Raw genomic sequence first — 14,087 nt, 5'->3', positions numbered from 1 at the left:
GCATGCGCCCTCGCAACCACGGCGGTCCGAAATTGCCCAAGGAGCTTCGCGATCAACTGGGAGGTACGCCGTGCCCTGTTGACATCATTCTGTGCCAAAGAAAATTCGCTAACGCCGTCGCATAGATTCGTCGAATGGCAATGGGCGCCGACGCAATGCTGTGACGAGCCGCAAAGACCGTCGCAAGGCGGAGCGCCAGCTGAAGAAGCAGCCGCCGCATCGACCACCACCGCAGCAACCGCGGGGCGCTCGCTTCTCTCGACCTGCCGAAGAATCGCAAAGTGACGACGAGGACGACTCTCCGCCGCCGCCGAAGAGGAAGAAATCGGAATCGGCGGCGCAAAATGCGGACCAGACGCCCCTCAAATCGAGCTTGAGGCAGCCCGAGTCTTCGGCGGACAAGAAGAGGGCCAGCAAGCAAAAAGAGACAACCAGAGACTCGAAGGAGGGCAAGAGAGAGCGCGACGACTCGCCCCCGCCGCCCGCGAAAAAGGTGTCGAAACGCGTCCAGGAGAGGCTCGACGAGGATGAGGCCGAGATTGCGGCGCTGGAGAAGAAACTGGGGCTGAAGGGCAAGAAGAAGATGCCGAAGGACTTTGAAGAGGACGGGTTGGCCGACCTGCTCGACGGAATCGACGACGAATTGGACTTTGCTGTCACCGGGAAGAGGAAGAGGTCGGCGGCAGATGACGAGTGGCTGAAGAGTAAGAGGAGGAAGGCCGGCGTTCTGACCCGCGAGGAGTCTGTGAGTGATGACGATTCGGAAGACGACGGTTGGGAGGATGAGGATGGCGAGGAGCTCGACAATGGTCTGGAAGAGGATCTGAGCGACTCTGAAGACGACGGCGAGGAATCAGAAGGGGATGGGGAGGAAGACGACTTTGCAGGCTTCTCAGGGGAAGACGACGATGACTCCGATGGCGAAGAACCTGAGGATGATGAAGGGGCCGAGGATTTCGACGACGACGAAGAGTCGGAAGAGGAGGAACAGCCAAAAGTTCGAGAAAACCCCTATCTTCCTCCCGTGCCTGCAGAGGCAAAACCTGCCGGAAAGTACATACCACCCTCGATGCGGGGCCCGCCAACGTCGGACGCCGAGTTGATGACCCGGTTACGGAGGCAGACGCAAGGTCTACTCAACCGTCTGTCCGAGGCAAATCTGCTCAGCATTCTCAAAGATGTCGAGCAGCTCTATCTGAACAACCCGCGCCAATACGTCACCTCCACACTCATCGATATCCTCTTGGGGCTGATTTGCGACCGGACAAGCTTGCAAGATACGTTTCTTATCCTCCATGCTGGTTTCATTGCAGCAGTCTACAAGGTTATTGGCACAGACTTTGGAGCGCAATTGGTTGAGCGCTTCGTCTCCGAATTCGACAAGCAGTACCGCGACTTCAACGACGAGACTAGCGGCAAAGAAACGACCAACCTCATGTCGCTGATGGCCGAAATGTACAACTTTCAAGTCATTGGAAGCAATCTGGTGTTTGATTACATTCGTTTGTTCCTCGAAGAGTTGAAAGAAGTCAACACAGAACTTCTTCTTCGACTCGTCAGATTGTCTGGACCTCAACTGCGTCAGGATGATCCTTCGGCGCTGAAAGACATTGTCATTCTCCTGCAGAAAGCCGTGGCCAAGGCTGGAGAGTCGAATCTGTCTGTCCGCACAAAGTTCATGGTCGAGACCATCAACAACCTCAAAAACAACCGCATGAAGACGGGTGTGGCCGCATCTGCCATTACTTCCGAGCACCTCACACGCATGAAGAAGACGCTGGGTTCTTTGAATACCCGCAATCTCAAGGGCAGTGAGCCGCTCCGGATTGGTCTCAAAGACATTATGGATACGGAGAAGAAGGGCAAGTGGTGGCTGGTCGGAGCGAGCTGGCGAAATGAGACGGAGCAGAATGCCAGCGAAGACAAGACGCCCAAGGAGAAGCAAAAGTCGGCCAAGGTGGACCCCGAAGAAATCATCGAAAGCGGTACCACAGACCTTCTGCAGCTTGCCAAGGAACAGCGGATGAATACCGACATCCGCCGTGCCATTTTCATGTCCATAATGTCCGCGTCCGACTTCAAGGACGCACACCTGCGTCTGATGAAGCTTCGGCTGAAAAAGTCGCAAGAGCTGGAGATTCCAAAGGTTCTGATCCACTGTGCCGGCGCAGAGCAGGCCTACAACCCGTACTACACCCTGATTGCCAGGCGCCTGTGCTCTGAGAAACAGCTGAAAAAGGCTTTCCAGTTTAGCCTATGGGATCTGTTCAAGCGCATGGGCGAGGGCGAAGAAGGAGACGACATGGATCTTGACGAGGAGGATGGAGGGGAGACGCTCACGACGAGGAAGATTGTCAATCTGGGCAAGATGTTTGGCACACTGATAGCGGGGGGTGGACAGCCCATCACGGTCCTCAAGGTACGTTCTTCTTTTTGGTGGCGATGTTGCGGAAGCTGACCAATGCCGCAGACGCTGAATTTCGCTTACCTGCGGCCCAAGACTGAAGCTTTTGTCGAAGTCTTGCTGTCAACGGTGATTTTGCGGTCACAAAAGGCTGGTTCCAGAGACGAAAAGGCACTGCTCGACATTGTCATGGTCTCCAAAGATGCGCCCCAGATGGCGAGGGGCTTGCAGTACTTTTTCAAAAAGGTGGTGAGCAAGGCAGAGGTGGGCGCAAACAAGGCCGAGCGGGATGCGATTCGGTGGGGAGCTGGAGTTGCGTCTGACGGGCTCACGGTGCTCGCAACGCAGCGAATCGAGGCTGAATCGGACTGAGGGAAATAGACAATGTAGTTTGGGGAGGCTGTGGGGAGGGCCAGGATTGTCCATACATGTCGTCGTTATATCACCCAGCGTGCCAAGGCCGCATTCTGCCGCGTCCGCGCTGACAGCCGCTCCCGCCCCGATGCTCCGAGAGGCTCCATGTCGTTTTCGCCCATACCGAAGCTGCCCGTCAGCCGTCACTCACCCAGTCTTTGACTCTCTTTTTCTCCCCCACCTCCGCCTGCCCCGATTCCACCCCTCGTCGGCCGCCATGTTCAAGCACTTAATACCCAAGACGACCACGAGGTCGTTCGCCCGCCCCCTCGCGGCGCCCCGCAGCGCTTTCCGCCAGACGAGCTCAACATTCTTCCTCGTCGACCGGTCAAAACGAGGTTATGCCACCGAGGCGCCCGAAAAGGACCTCGTCATCATCGGAGGAGGTGTCGCTGGATACGTCGCTGCCATCAAGGCCGGCCAGGCTGGCCTGTCGGTTGCTTGTATCGAGAAGCGTGGTGCCCTGGGCGGCACCTGTCTGAACGTGGGCTGCATACCGTCAAAGTCGCTGCTCAACAACTCGCACCTCTACCACCAGATCCTGCACGACAGCAAGCACCGCGGCATTGAGGTCGGCGAGGTCAAGCTCAACCTCGAGCAGATGATGAAGGCCAAGGAGCAGTCCGTCTCGGGCCTGACCAAGGGCATCGAGTTCCTGTTCAAGAAGAACAATGTCGAGTACATCAAGGGCACCGGCGCGTTCCAGGACGAGCACACGGTCAAGGTCAACCTGCTCGAGGGTGGCGAGACCGCCGTGCGCGGCAAGAACATCATCATTGCCACCGGCTCCGAGGCCACGCCCTTCCCCGGCATGACCATTGACGAGGAAAAGGTCATCACCAGCACCGGCGCGATTGCCCTCAAGCAGGTTCCCAACAAGATGGTCGTCATTGGCGGTGGAATCATTGGTCTCGAAATGGTGGGTACAACCGGGGGGAGAGAAAAAAAAGTGCATTGCGGGGAGAAAAAGCAAAATAGTAACTGTGCAGTAGGCTTCCGTATGGTCGAGACTGGGCGCCGAAGTCACCGTCGTCGAATTCCTGGGCCAGATTGGCGGTCCCGGCATGGACGCTGAAATCTCCAAGAACATCGAGAAGATTCTCAAGAAGCAGGGCATCAAGTTCAAGACTGGCACCAAGGTCTCCAGCGGTGACGTCCACGCCTCTGGCGTCAAGGTCGCCGTCGAGTCTGCCAAGGGTGGCAAGGAGGAGACGGTATGAGCATCTCCACTTTCCCCAGATTTGGAATTTTTGCTGACTGGCTCGGCAGCTCGACGCTGACGTCGTCCTCGTCGCCATTGGTCGTCGCCCCTACACTCAGGGTCTGGGCATCGAGAACGTTGGCATTGAGACGGACGAGAGGGGCCGCCTGGTCATTGACCACGAGTACCGCACCAAGCTGCCGCACGTCCGGGTGATTGGCGACTGCACGTTTGGTCCCATGCTGGCGCACAAGGCCGAGGAGGAGGCCGTCGCCGCCATTGAGTACATCACCAAGAACTACGGCCACGTCAACTACGGCGTCATCCCCTCGGTCATGTACACGCACCCGGAGGTCGCATGGGTTGGCCAGAACGAGGCCGAACTCAAGTCGGCCGGCATCAACTACAAGGTCGGCACCTTCCCCTTCTCGGCAAACTCGCGCGCCAAGACCAACCTCGACACCGAGGGCATCGTCAAGTTCCTGGCCGACAAGGAGACGGACCGCATCCTGGGCGTCCACATTGTCGGCCCCAACGCCGGCGAGATGATTGCCGAGGCCGGCCTTGCCATTGAGTACGGCGCGTCGTCGGAGGACGTTGCCCGCGTGTGTCACGCTCACCCCACCCTTAGCGAAGCTGTAAGTACCTCCTGCTTTATTTCAAATCGCAAGTTTAGTGCTAACGCAATCATCTACAGTTCAAGGAGGCGGCGCTCAACACGTACGACAAGGCTATCCACTACTAGACCACCTGACATAGAGAAGCGGGGAAGGTTGAGCTGGTCGTAGCAGCAGCAGCAGCAGCAGTGAGGGGCTGGTGCTGCAGGGGAGAATTGTAATTAAGATAGAGAAAGCCGTCCATCGTATCATTACCATCATCCATTGTTTTTTCGCCCACATTTTCAGCACCAAGAGCAGCACCAAAGCACAGCAGGCACCAACCCCCACCCCCAGAGTACCTACTTGTAAAACAGAAAGCATGCATGCATTTTGAGCCAATCAGACTCTGAATTTGCCCACCGTCTGCTTGCAAAGCGCGCAGCCTGCATGTTTTTGGCTGCTCCTGCTCTGCTGGCTGTCCTTTTCTTTCCGATTATTCTGTGCGCTGCTGTTGGATGGGGACGAGGCGACCGTCGAAGCAAAGCAAGCAGAAAGAGGGAGCGGAGTGTAGAAGAGACGGCGCGAAAACGAATGACGACGTTTCCGGTTAAATGTTTTCCCCTCCCCCATCCCGCTTCCCTTGTTGGCGTAGGCAGGCAGGCGATAGAACACACATATGCCCATCTCTTCTCGTCTTGATCCGGTCTTCTTCTTTTTTCGAAAATAGAAACATGCAAAGGACTGGCGCTGGGAGATTTTTCGATCACGCGTATCAATCGCGTTGATTGTTGCATGCACTAGTTATCGTTGCAGTTTGTAAAATGTCAAATCTCTCTCCCTACTCATTCTCCAATTTTTTCTTGAAAGGCATCCAAAAGATGTGCATGGCCCGCAATGTTAATGAAATACTGCAGACATGCGTACGTGGTGCTCTGCCGCGTCATTGTTACGGCGGAGTAGCAGGTATCAAGGCACACACAAATGGACGAGTGCGGCGACATGGGAAACTGGCTGATCTTGAGGAGAGAGAGCGGATGAGGGCCCATTCGAGATGTACAGCATTTGTTTGTGGAGTAATCGAGCATATGAAAGATGTTGTTGAAGCGGGGCTGGAGTGCAGGGGGGTCGGGAGCGGTTGTGACTTGAGTGATGCAGGAGGAGGAAGTTGTTTGCATTGTCATGACTGATGTCCGACCTGCTTTTGCGCTTGGTATCTGTGCTGATGCTCTGCAGTGCTGTAGATTCTCCCATTTTCCTGCTGTCTTGGTGCTTGCTTTGTGGCAGTAGCAGCAGTATTAGTGCACTTCATACAGGCAGGCATCAGTAAACCGAAAACTCGCGACAAGGATGTCAACCAGTCGACGGGCGCGCTGATTTAACAGAGCACAGCTGTTGGAGGAGTTGTCTGCAACGCGATCTTGGTAGGAAGAGAGCAAGAAAAGGGGTAGGATCCGGTCCAGTCCCCTTGGGCTTGGCAGCCCCCTTCCTTCCCCCTGGATGCCACACTTTGCTCCTGCCACATTTCCAGCAACTCGATACTTTGCCACGCCACTCAGCGGGTACGTGGTTGAAGCTGCTAGCCTGTCGTGTCGGAGGCTTTGCTGGGCGAGCCGGCTTGGACGCATTTTCTTCTATGAAGTCTTGCTTTGAACCGTTGGTGAAGGATACGTGCGCACACGATCCTGATGCAGCAGGGCACCGAACACTCAACAGCAAGCATGTTTTTGACCAAGGAAATCAAATTCCAGAACGCAAAGAACGCGTACGACGGCTGGTGAGATTTATCACAGAGTCCATCCATCGACAAACCCCCCTCCTTCCATGTACTATTACCACCACCACCACCACCATCATCCCCTTTTTCGTCCACTCGTCTCTATCCCAGCACCATGCAAAATGTCTCTCGAACCTACTTACCCACCTAATGACCCTGACAGACACGCACCACGCGACCACCAAGCCACAAACGCAACAAGCTCACGACCGTTGCGCGCTCGAACCACCCCCAAAAAGCCTCGACTCGACTCGACTCGGCTTGACGCACCGCGACGCGACGCGACGCGACGGAGCGGAAACCGTTGCCAACCCGTCCGCCCGCCGCCCACGGGACGGCCGGCAGGCAGCCGAATTTAGTCTGAAGCTTCTCGTTCGCATGGGCGAGAGGGTGGGAGGTGCGCGCGCGCGTGGGCGCCACGGCGTCGCAGCGTGGCGTGGCGTTGCATTATTGCGTTGTCTGGGGTTTGCTCGCTCGGCTCCTCAGGTAGAGTGGTTTGGGTGTTGTGCGAGGGGTTGGATTTCCGATGGACCCGTGGAGAGTATATGTAGGTAGAGAGCGAGGGCTACATGGCTGACGAGGGACAGGAGACGGAGCGTGAGTTGACGTGGGCCCTTTTTGTGCGATTGCAAAGATTGGCGCTCGCGGACTGTCCAGTGGATGAATGAATAGAAAATGGACGTGCCTATGGCGGTCGGCAGACAACCGTCAGGCGGATAAGCAAGCCGTCCGAAAAGGGGAACTCCGTGCAAGGCAAACAGAAAAAAAGATCAAAAAATCAAAAATCAAATGCCGAGCAATCAACAAAGAAGAATCCAGGTCCAGGCGCAGATTGATATAACAGAGTGCAGTCGGGAACAACAGAGTTTCGGCGGTGCTGCCGAAAGCAGTTCGGAAGGAGAGAGGGAAAAACGTTCCGGGACGACCGGGAACCTACCTACAACATTAAAGCGGAAGCAGAGTAAGGCATCGAAAAAACCGAAATGCCGGCCGGTGACCCGTTGCCTGACTTTAGGGCTAGCTGCTACGAACGGCTTTGCGCCTTCCAAGGCATCACTTTGCAGAGACGTGGATGGACGACAGGTCAGGTTCCCTGGGGTATGTTGGGAGACACGTTCTTGCCGGGGGACGGGAAGTCCAAGTATTATTATAGAGAAAATTCGTATTTCTACTTCTTAGGCGGCCCTCCCCGTTCTCAATCGAAAAAGAGAGGAAGTTAGTTCCGCTCATGTCCCCCGCCCAGACTTTTTTTCTTGTTCGAAGAACGACCCTGGACGTGGTTGTAATGTAGAAAAGGTTGCCCGCAGGCCGATGAAGATAAAGACCAATCCCAATGCGCCTGATGCAAGGAAACACAGCGCGATAACTTTTTGTTTTGGACGCTGGTACAGTAATGGAGGAATAAAAGGGTATACAAGAAGAATTAGAGTCGGAGAGCGAGCGCAATGTCCTTTGGAAAGCTAAAGTAGAAGAAGAGTTGTTGGAGAATCAGACATTACAAAACGACTGTGAAGAGACCCCATCCATGACGACGGACAGATCAATGGCAGCGCAAAGTTGCCGAGTGTCCAAGATGAATGCATGTGGCAGTCAACCGCAGCCAGCCCATCGTCGGGGCTTTGCGAAGCAGGGGCAAAAGAAATAGCGCGGGTTGCGCAACCGGAGAAGTATGTGACCAATCAAAGAGCCCTGACGGAGAGGGAGAAAAGACACGCAATGCAGCGAAAGTGATGCGCATAAACCGTTTCGTCCGTTCCTTGCTGGGCGTTTGTGTGGACGCCTTTAGAGCGTTTTTACAGCGACATGCATGTTCCAAAGCATGATGCGTGCAGGGTTTGAATGCAGGGTTTGGGCCGTTACGATAAAAGTAAACAGGGGCTAGTATCAAAGCGAATGTGGATTGCCGTGTTCCGTTGCTCGTGTTCCCGAGGCTGTGAACGCTAATGGTGAAAGTGCGCGTGAAAGACATCGCCTGTATAGTTGATAACGAAGGACCCTCGTGGACTTCTGGAAAACCTGTAACTGTTTCGACCGCGTAATAAATCATTGGATCGAAGATCGCCATCTAGAGCGTACTTTAAGTTGCTCGTAAAACATTTGCGCGTTGATTCAAAGGAACCTGCCGGTTTGGCGATGGTGGAATTGTGAAAGGAGCTGCGGCTTGCAAATCAAAACTCCTTGAAAAAGTCGCCTCCATGCTCCACAGTAGGACTGCGTGTGCTTGCCGAGGTTGGGGCACGACTGTTGGTCATGCTTGCTGCCCTGTGGCTAGCTGAGCTGGATCTCATCTGTTTGGCAGCGAGGTTCCTAGAGCTTGCTGATATCCTCAAGTCCGAGTATCCGCTATCAGAGTGTTTGGAATCGTTCCTCTGCGTTTCCACAAATGCTTCCATTCTCATCATACCAGCGACCGCGTCGAAGAACTCGCGTCGCTGGGTGGAGTGGGTTGCAGCGCTGGACGAAGCTGAAGTCCGGCGGCTCGCCGACGGGTTGTAGATGCTTGATGGAACGGATGGAGGGACGTTGGGGCTCGTCGGACTTTGGACTTCGCTCGTGCCAGCTGAAGGAGTCGTGCTCGACTGGATCGCCTTTGGAATAGCGGGAACGGGCGGGACATTTGCAGAGGCTTGGTTGCTAGAAAAGCTTCTGCCAAAGAAGTGGTGCGGCATAGGGGTTCGGAAAGCAGTTTGACGTGGAGAGGAAACGCTTCTCTTCCGGCCGTGATAACGTGGTATGGCAGGAGGGCTGAAACCTTCGGATGCGGGAGACTGAGCTGCTTGACCTTCACGAGGGGATTCGGTTTGGCTGGGCTGTTTGCTAGCTTGGGCCTCCTTGGTGGCGCGAATCGAGCTGCTGCTCTTTCGGGTTGTCAAAGGGCCCAGTCTCTTCTTGCTAGGCTCCGGAGGCTGAGGTGTCGGAGTTGGCAGTTTGCTCAAGTCTGGGAGTGACTGTGAAGAGTGCGCAAGGAATGAGAGCGCAGTGAGCCAGATGTAGTGACGTTCGGCACTCATGGCCGTGAACTTGAGAGCGCGAGCTGGAGTGAGAACGAGGATAGAACGATTGAATACGGGCTGTGATCCACTGCCCTTCGGAGGCGGACCGTCGTCCTTGACATCAAGAACCGATTGGACAACGACTGCAGAGGTTAGTAGAATATCATCGGGTCAGGGTGAGGCTCTTACGTTTGCGCCCTGGCTTGCCCATCAAGCCCGCGTTGTTTGTAGGCTGCTTGCTACTCCACAGTATTGATCTTTCGTAGGGAGAGATCCAAACCCAACGCTTGTGCCGGACACCGTTGATACCAGCATTTCCAGTACCATCATCCTTGAAATCAGGACTCACTGCATCGGCAACACCGAAGGACTTGCGCCCACGGACGTATTTCCACATCCACTCTCCGACCATGGTGATGGCGATAGCATCGACGACGCTTATTGATTGGGACAGGGAGTCTGGAGAGCTCTTGCTGTCCGGAACAGGTGTGCTGCGAGAGTTTTGGCTCTTGTGGCCACGGCCCTCGGATCGGGATTGCTTGGGCGTCGATACTCGGTCTTGACCAATTGGCGACTGGGTCTGGCTTCCAGTCGGCGACGTTAAGGAGGTCTTCGGGGGAGGCGGCGATCTGCCTTGGAAGCGATCGCTTCTTCGTATGACGGCTGCCGAGCGAACCTTGCGTAGGCTGTCTTGACGAGCCGTCGAGTCCTTGCGCGAACGTCGGTTGGCAAGCATATTGTTGCGGATGGGTGGGCTTTGCGAACCTTCACTTCTGCTTAACGGTACTTTCCTCGAGCTGGACCGGATAGGCACGGGGAAAGGAGGCCGTGCAGAAGCAAGTTTGCTCGACTCACCGAGTCCCTGAGAAACTCTAGTCGGACTCATATTAGACCGACGCTGGCTAGATTGCCGTCGAATCGATGGGCTCTTTTCAACCTTTGCTGAACAAGAGGACCTTGGACGTGAAGGCGGTTCCTTCTCTTCGGGCACAGGAGTTGGCGGTTTGGCAAGACGGGGGTGGTACTTCATCATCCGGTCGTACGTCGATGGTTCTTTTCGATGATCGTCGTCGCTCTCATCGGCAATGGCCTCCTCGTCGAATCCTGCAAAAAGACTGCTAGATCTGAATGGCCGGCGTATACCATCAGTGCTCTCGGTTGTCAATGGACCGTCGTCATTGTGGCCAGGGTACTTGTCTTCGGTCGCCTCGATCGATTTATGTCGCATTGATTTGAGTGCCGCCTGCGCCGCCTGTGTTGCACGCAAGGGACTCTTGCCCTTTTCCTCAAATGGCTTGGCGAGGACTGGCTTGGTCTCAGTGGAGTCTTTCTTATCAGGAGAAGTAAACGACGACGCTATCGAGGATGGAAGCAGATGAGCAGGCAGCTTCCCCAGCCTGGTCACCATGATTGGATCGGTTTGCATGGCTCGTGAGCAAACATCGGGGAACATGTCTGGTGTAGTCTGCGAAGAGACACTTTTTGTTCCAGGCGGGAGCACAGCACGACTCGGCGAGGTGGGGCACGAACCAGGTGGTTCTATGGTTATTTGTGGCACGGAAATGGTCGCTGGCGGTGGGGCCCGAGTCGGAGTAGGCGGAACGTCAAGGTTGCTCGTTTCAGATACTTTCATTTGGGTCTGAGTCGATGCCGACGTCATTTTTGGCCGCGAATTTGTCGATGGAGAGGAAGCAACTGGACTTTGATGAAACATAACTGTTGGTGTTTCTGGAGGACTTGGTGGATGGTTTAAAGTTTGGCATGAAGAAGAAACCATTGGGCGGGTCTTGTGATGCGAAATCTCAGACCCTGTATGTTGATCTGAGATAGGCTTTTTCCTCTGATTCGTTTCCAAATTGACCATGGCGCTGACAATATGGCCGCTGTTTCTTGCTGCTGCCATGACTTGGGGAGCAAGTTTGGGAGAAGGAGGAGGGGATGGTTGCACGCCCGTGTCGACGTAGTCATGCTTGGGCTGAGGAACCTCTTTGGATTTTGCAGTTGCCGGTCTTTCCAGGCTGCGCCGATGACTGGACGCATTTTCAGCGGATTGTTTGTTTTCCTTGGTATCGCTCTCATGCTCGGAGGTTGCCATCTTGCCGTCGGTCTCCAGTCCGAGCATTTTCCTGGCTTTGCCGTCGGGAAGCTGGGATTGCCTCAGTTCCAAGGCTCGCCTGGCGCGAAGCTCATTCTCGGAATAGTCTTCAGAATCAAGCCCATCGTCATTCTCTGCTTCTTCCTCTATCTCTTCTTCTTCGTCTTCTTCATCCAGCGCCAATTCGTCAGCAAGACTGGGGCCACTCAGCTTTTGCTGCAACTCAGAACCGACGGTCAAGACCGATGCTCTGTTCCTGCGGAAACTTCGCATGCTACCACCGCTATGGTTGCGCTCGTGCCTGCTCCTGTGGCTGAGCGTGCGCTTGGGAGAGTTTGACAGACTCTGAGATGGAAGACTGACTCCATCGCTCTCCATGGCAAAGCCGCTGTCCCGAATGTTTTCATCCGTTTCGGCTTCGAAACACTCCTGCGCAGCGGCTTGCTGGGCAGCCAGTTCCTCCAAGACAGCTTTCAAACGAGTTTCGCTTACATGAATGCGACGCTCCATAGACCGCTTTTCTGCATCCCAGGCGTCCTTGTCCTTTTGCCAAAGATCTTGGGTGCGATCTGACACTTCTCCCTCGTTTTTGGCCTTTCTGCGAGAATCCTCCAGCCTGTTTCGGAGCATCTCAGTCTCGGCTTTGGCTTCATCTCGCTCATGGGCCAACTCCTCAAGGGTCGTAAAAGTGTCCGACTCTAGAGTCTTGACATGGCGTTTGGCGGCCCGGTTCTCGCTCTGGCTGGCAGACAGACGTTCGTGCAAGTCTTGAGTCTCGTTTTGGGAGGATTCCAAGCTTGTCTCCAAGTCTTCAATGATGCGGTTTTTAGAGTCTATCTCTCTCCGCAGGTTGAGAATTTCGGCAACGAGATTGGCTTGAAGCGTCGGCGTCAGGCGACGTGGATCGAAAGAAAAGGAATTATCACCCAGAGAGTCAGGAGACGACTCTGAATGAAGTGGAGGAGGCGATGATTCTGGATCGCCAGGGGTTGACGGAGTTCCATGGCGAGAGGAGCGTGCAGGAGACGAGGGCTGTGGGGTCATGAAGATTGTTTCTGAGGATGTTTGGCGCGACGGCGGCGCTTTGAATTCATGGTCGGAGGAGTTGCCAGAAGCCATGATATGTGGTGGAAAGAATTGAGACAACGGCTAGGCGGCGGCGCTAGGAGCCCTAAAACTTTTGAAACCAGGGCAATTGGTGCTCGCCCAGATGGATGCTAAGACTGGAGATCCCAGGCAGTTAGAAGCGCTGGAGCATCAAGCATGACTGCGCGTAAGGTTAGCGTGTCCGATCCGACCGATGCGGCAAGGAATGCCTGGCATCTTGTGCTCGGCCAATAGCGCCAGAGTACATACTTTTCAAGGGCGAGCTTATTGTGTCGTTGCGCGGGACGAGTCCTGTTATGCAAGATGAAACAACCAGCACGGAAAGCCCAAGAGACGTTATCGGTTACTGTTTTTTAGAAAAAAGGGAGTGCCTGGGTCTGATGGATCTGAATCTGGCGGCGCGTGTCGGCTGACGAAGAAGAGGGCGTGATTCTCGTTTCCAATGTCGCACGGGTTGTACAGGTCTGCTGTGGTCCGCTGTCATCCGCAGCTTGGGAAATATCGTCTGCAATGTGGGTGGTGAGAGGGACTCCTCGCGCACACGAATACGGCGGGAAGCGCAATGAGAGGCCTGACGAAAGGAGAGGGAGCGGCGAGAGAAGGGAATCACGGTGGAGAAGGCCAAACGAGAGAACGGCAGGCGATTGGGTTAAAGAATGGCATGCAAAAGCCGTGAGGAAAAGACGGGCACGAGCAGACGAACGGCTCGACAAGCAGCAGCGGGCCAGGAGACGATGCAGACGAGGTGCAGATGAACCCCGGCTGCTGGAGTTGGCGCTAGGACGGCCGGGGAGCAGAGAGGGTCGGGGACAGGGGTAAGGCCGGGATAGCAATTAACGGACAAAATATAAAATGGCTTCACGCCGTTGGGGCGTAGACGGCCTTGCAGCCTCGGGATTCGGGCTAGACTTGTACGTGTACACGCGTTGCACCGTGTCCTGATATCGTGTCTGTCCACGAGCCCGGCCGACCGGTAGAGGCGTTGGTGCTCTGATGGCGGCTCAGGGGGTCGCGACCATCTGGTAATCTGGGGCACACCGCTGCAGCGGTACGGTGGTTATTGCGACGGCGAGTCGACTCCGCAACGCCGCAACGGCCGTTCCACTTGTTACTGCGCGCCGGCCTGTGATTGTCACATCACTGTCACTATCTCACTCCGTATGCTGGAACTGACGCGGGTCCCTCGCCGCTGGCCCGCTGGGAAGGATCCAGGTGTACCGTACTATACGCGCTCCGTCCGCCGCGCCTTCCGCTGTAGTGCTTGGCGTTCCCTCTCAGAATGCTGGGAGGACAACTGGGCAAGTCCATCTCCATCAACATGTCGCATGCGGCGCAGCCCGAGGACCCTGCGTGCAATTGCAATCGTCATGATCGACACCCACGTGGTGCTATCAAAAGGACGTCCGGACGACTGAATAATTCAAACGCCGTTGCGCCTTGCGATTCTCGACTTGGTGCAAGCCATTGTTGCATAATAGCGTCGCCCGTCAACCGCGCCGT

The 14,087-nt window shown here is 55.3% G+C and overlaps 3 protein-coding genes across 3 annotated transcripts; 1 reads left to right on the top strand and 2 right to left on the bottom strand.

The window, feature by feature from the left end:
- Positions 1-2: 2 nt before the first annotated feature.
- On the top strand, positions 3-4,764 carry BKA78DRAFT_333699 (uncharacterized protein; the record flags this gene model as incomplete). The annotated part of the gene is made up of 8 exons (XM_066890115.1): positions 3-63; positions 177-745; positions 821-2,419; positions 2,471-2,703; positions 2,948-3,737; positions 3,811-4,032; positions 4,088-4,657; positions 4,717-4,764. The coding sequence occupies 8 exons, from the start codon at positions 3-5 to the stop codon at positions 4,762-4,764; spliced, it is 4,092 nt and encodes a 1,363-aa protein (XP_066739986.1).
- Positions 4,765-7,777: 3,013 nt separating this feature from the next.
- BKA78DRAFT_45118 (uncharacterized protein) lies at positions 7,778-8,623 on the bottom strand. The gene has a single exon (XM_066893211.1). The coding sequence runs from the start codon at positions 8,455-8,457 to the stop codon at positions 7,933-7,935; it is 525 nt and encodes a 174-aa protein (XP_066739985.1). The 5' UTR covers positions 8,458-8,623; the 3' UTR covers positions 7,778-7,932.
- Positions 8,561-12,599, bottom strand: BKA78DRAFT_356722 (meiotic cell cortex C-terminal pleckstrin homology-domain-containing protein; the record flags this gene model as incomplete). Its single annotated transcript, XM_066892106.1, has 2 exons — positions 8,561-9,528; positions 9,575-12,599. 2 exons carry the CDS (start codon positions 12,597-12,599, stop codon positions 8,561-8,563), a joined length of 3,993 nt encoding a protein of 1,330 aa, XP_066739984.1.
- Between the last annotated feature and the right edge of the window lie 1,488 nt (positions 12,600-14,087).

This window comes from Phyllosticta capitalensis (genome assembly GCF_038381095.1).
Source record: "Phyllosticta capitalensis strain CBS 128856 chromosome Unknown BKA78scaffold_11, whole genome shotgun sequence".
Taxonomy (NCBI): Eukaryota; Fungi; Ascomycota; class Dothideomycetes; order Botryosphaeriales; family Phyllostictaceae; genus Phyllosticta; species Phyllosticta capitalensis.
Note: the sequence above shows the minus strand (reverse complement) of the source record. Positions and strands in the feature narration are given on the sequence as shown.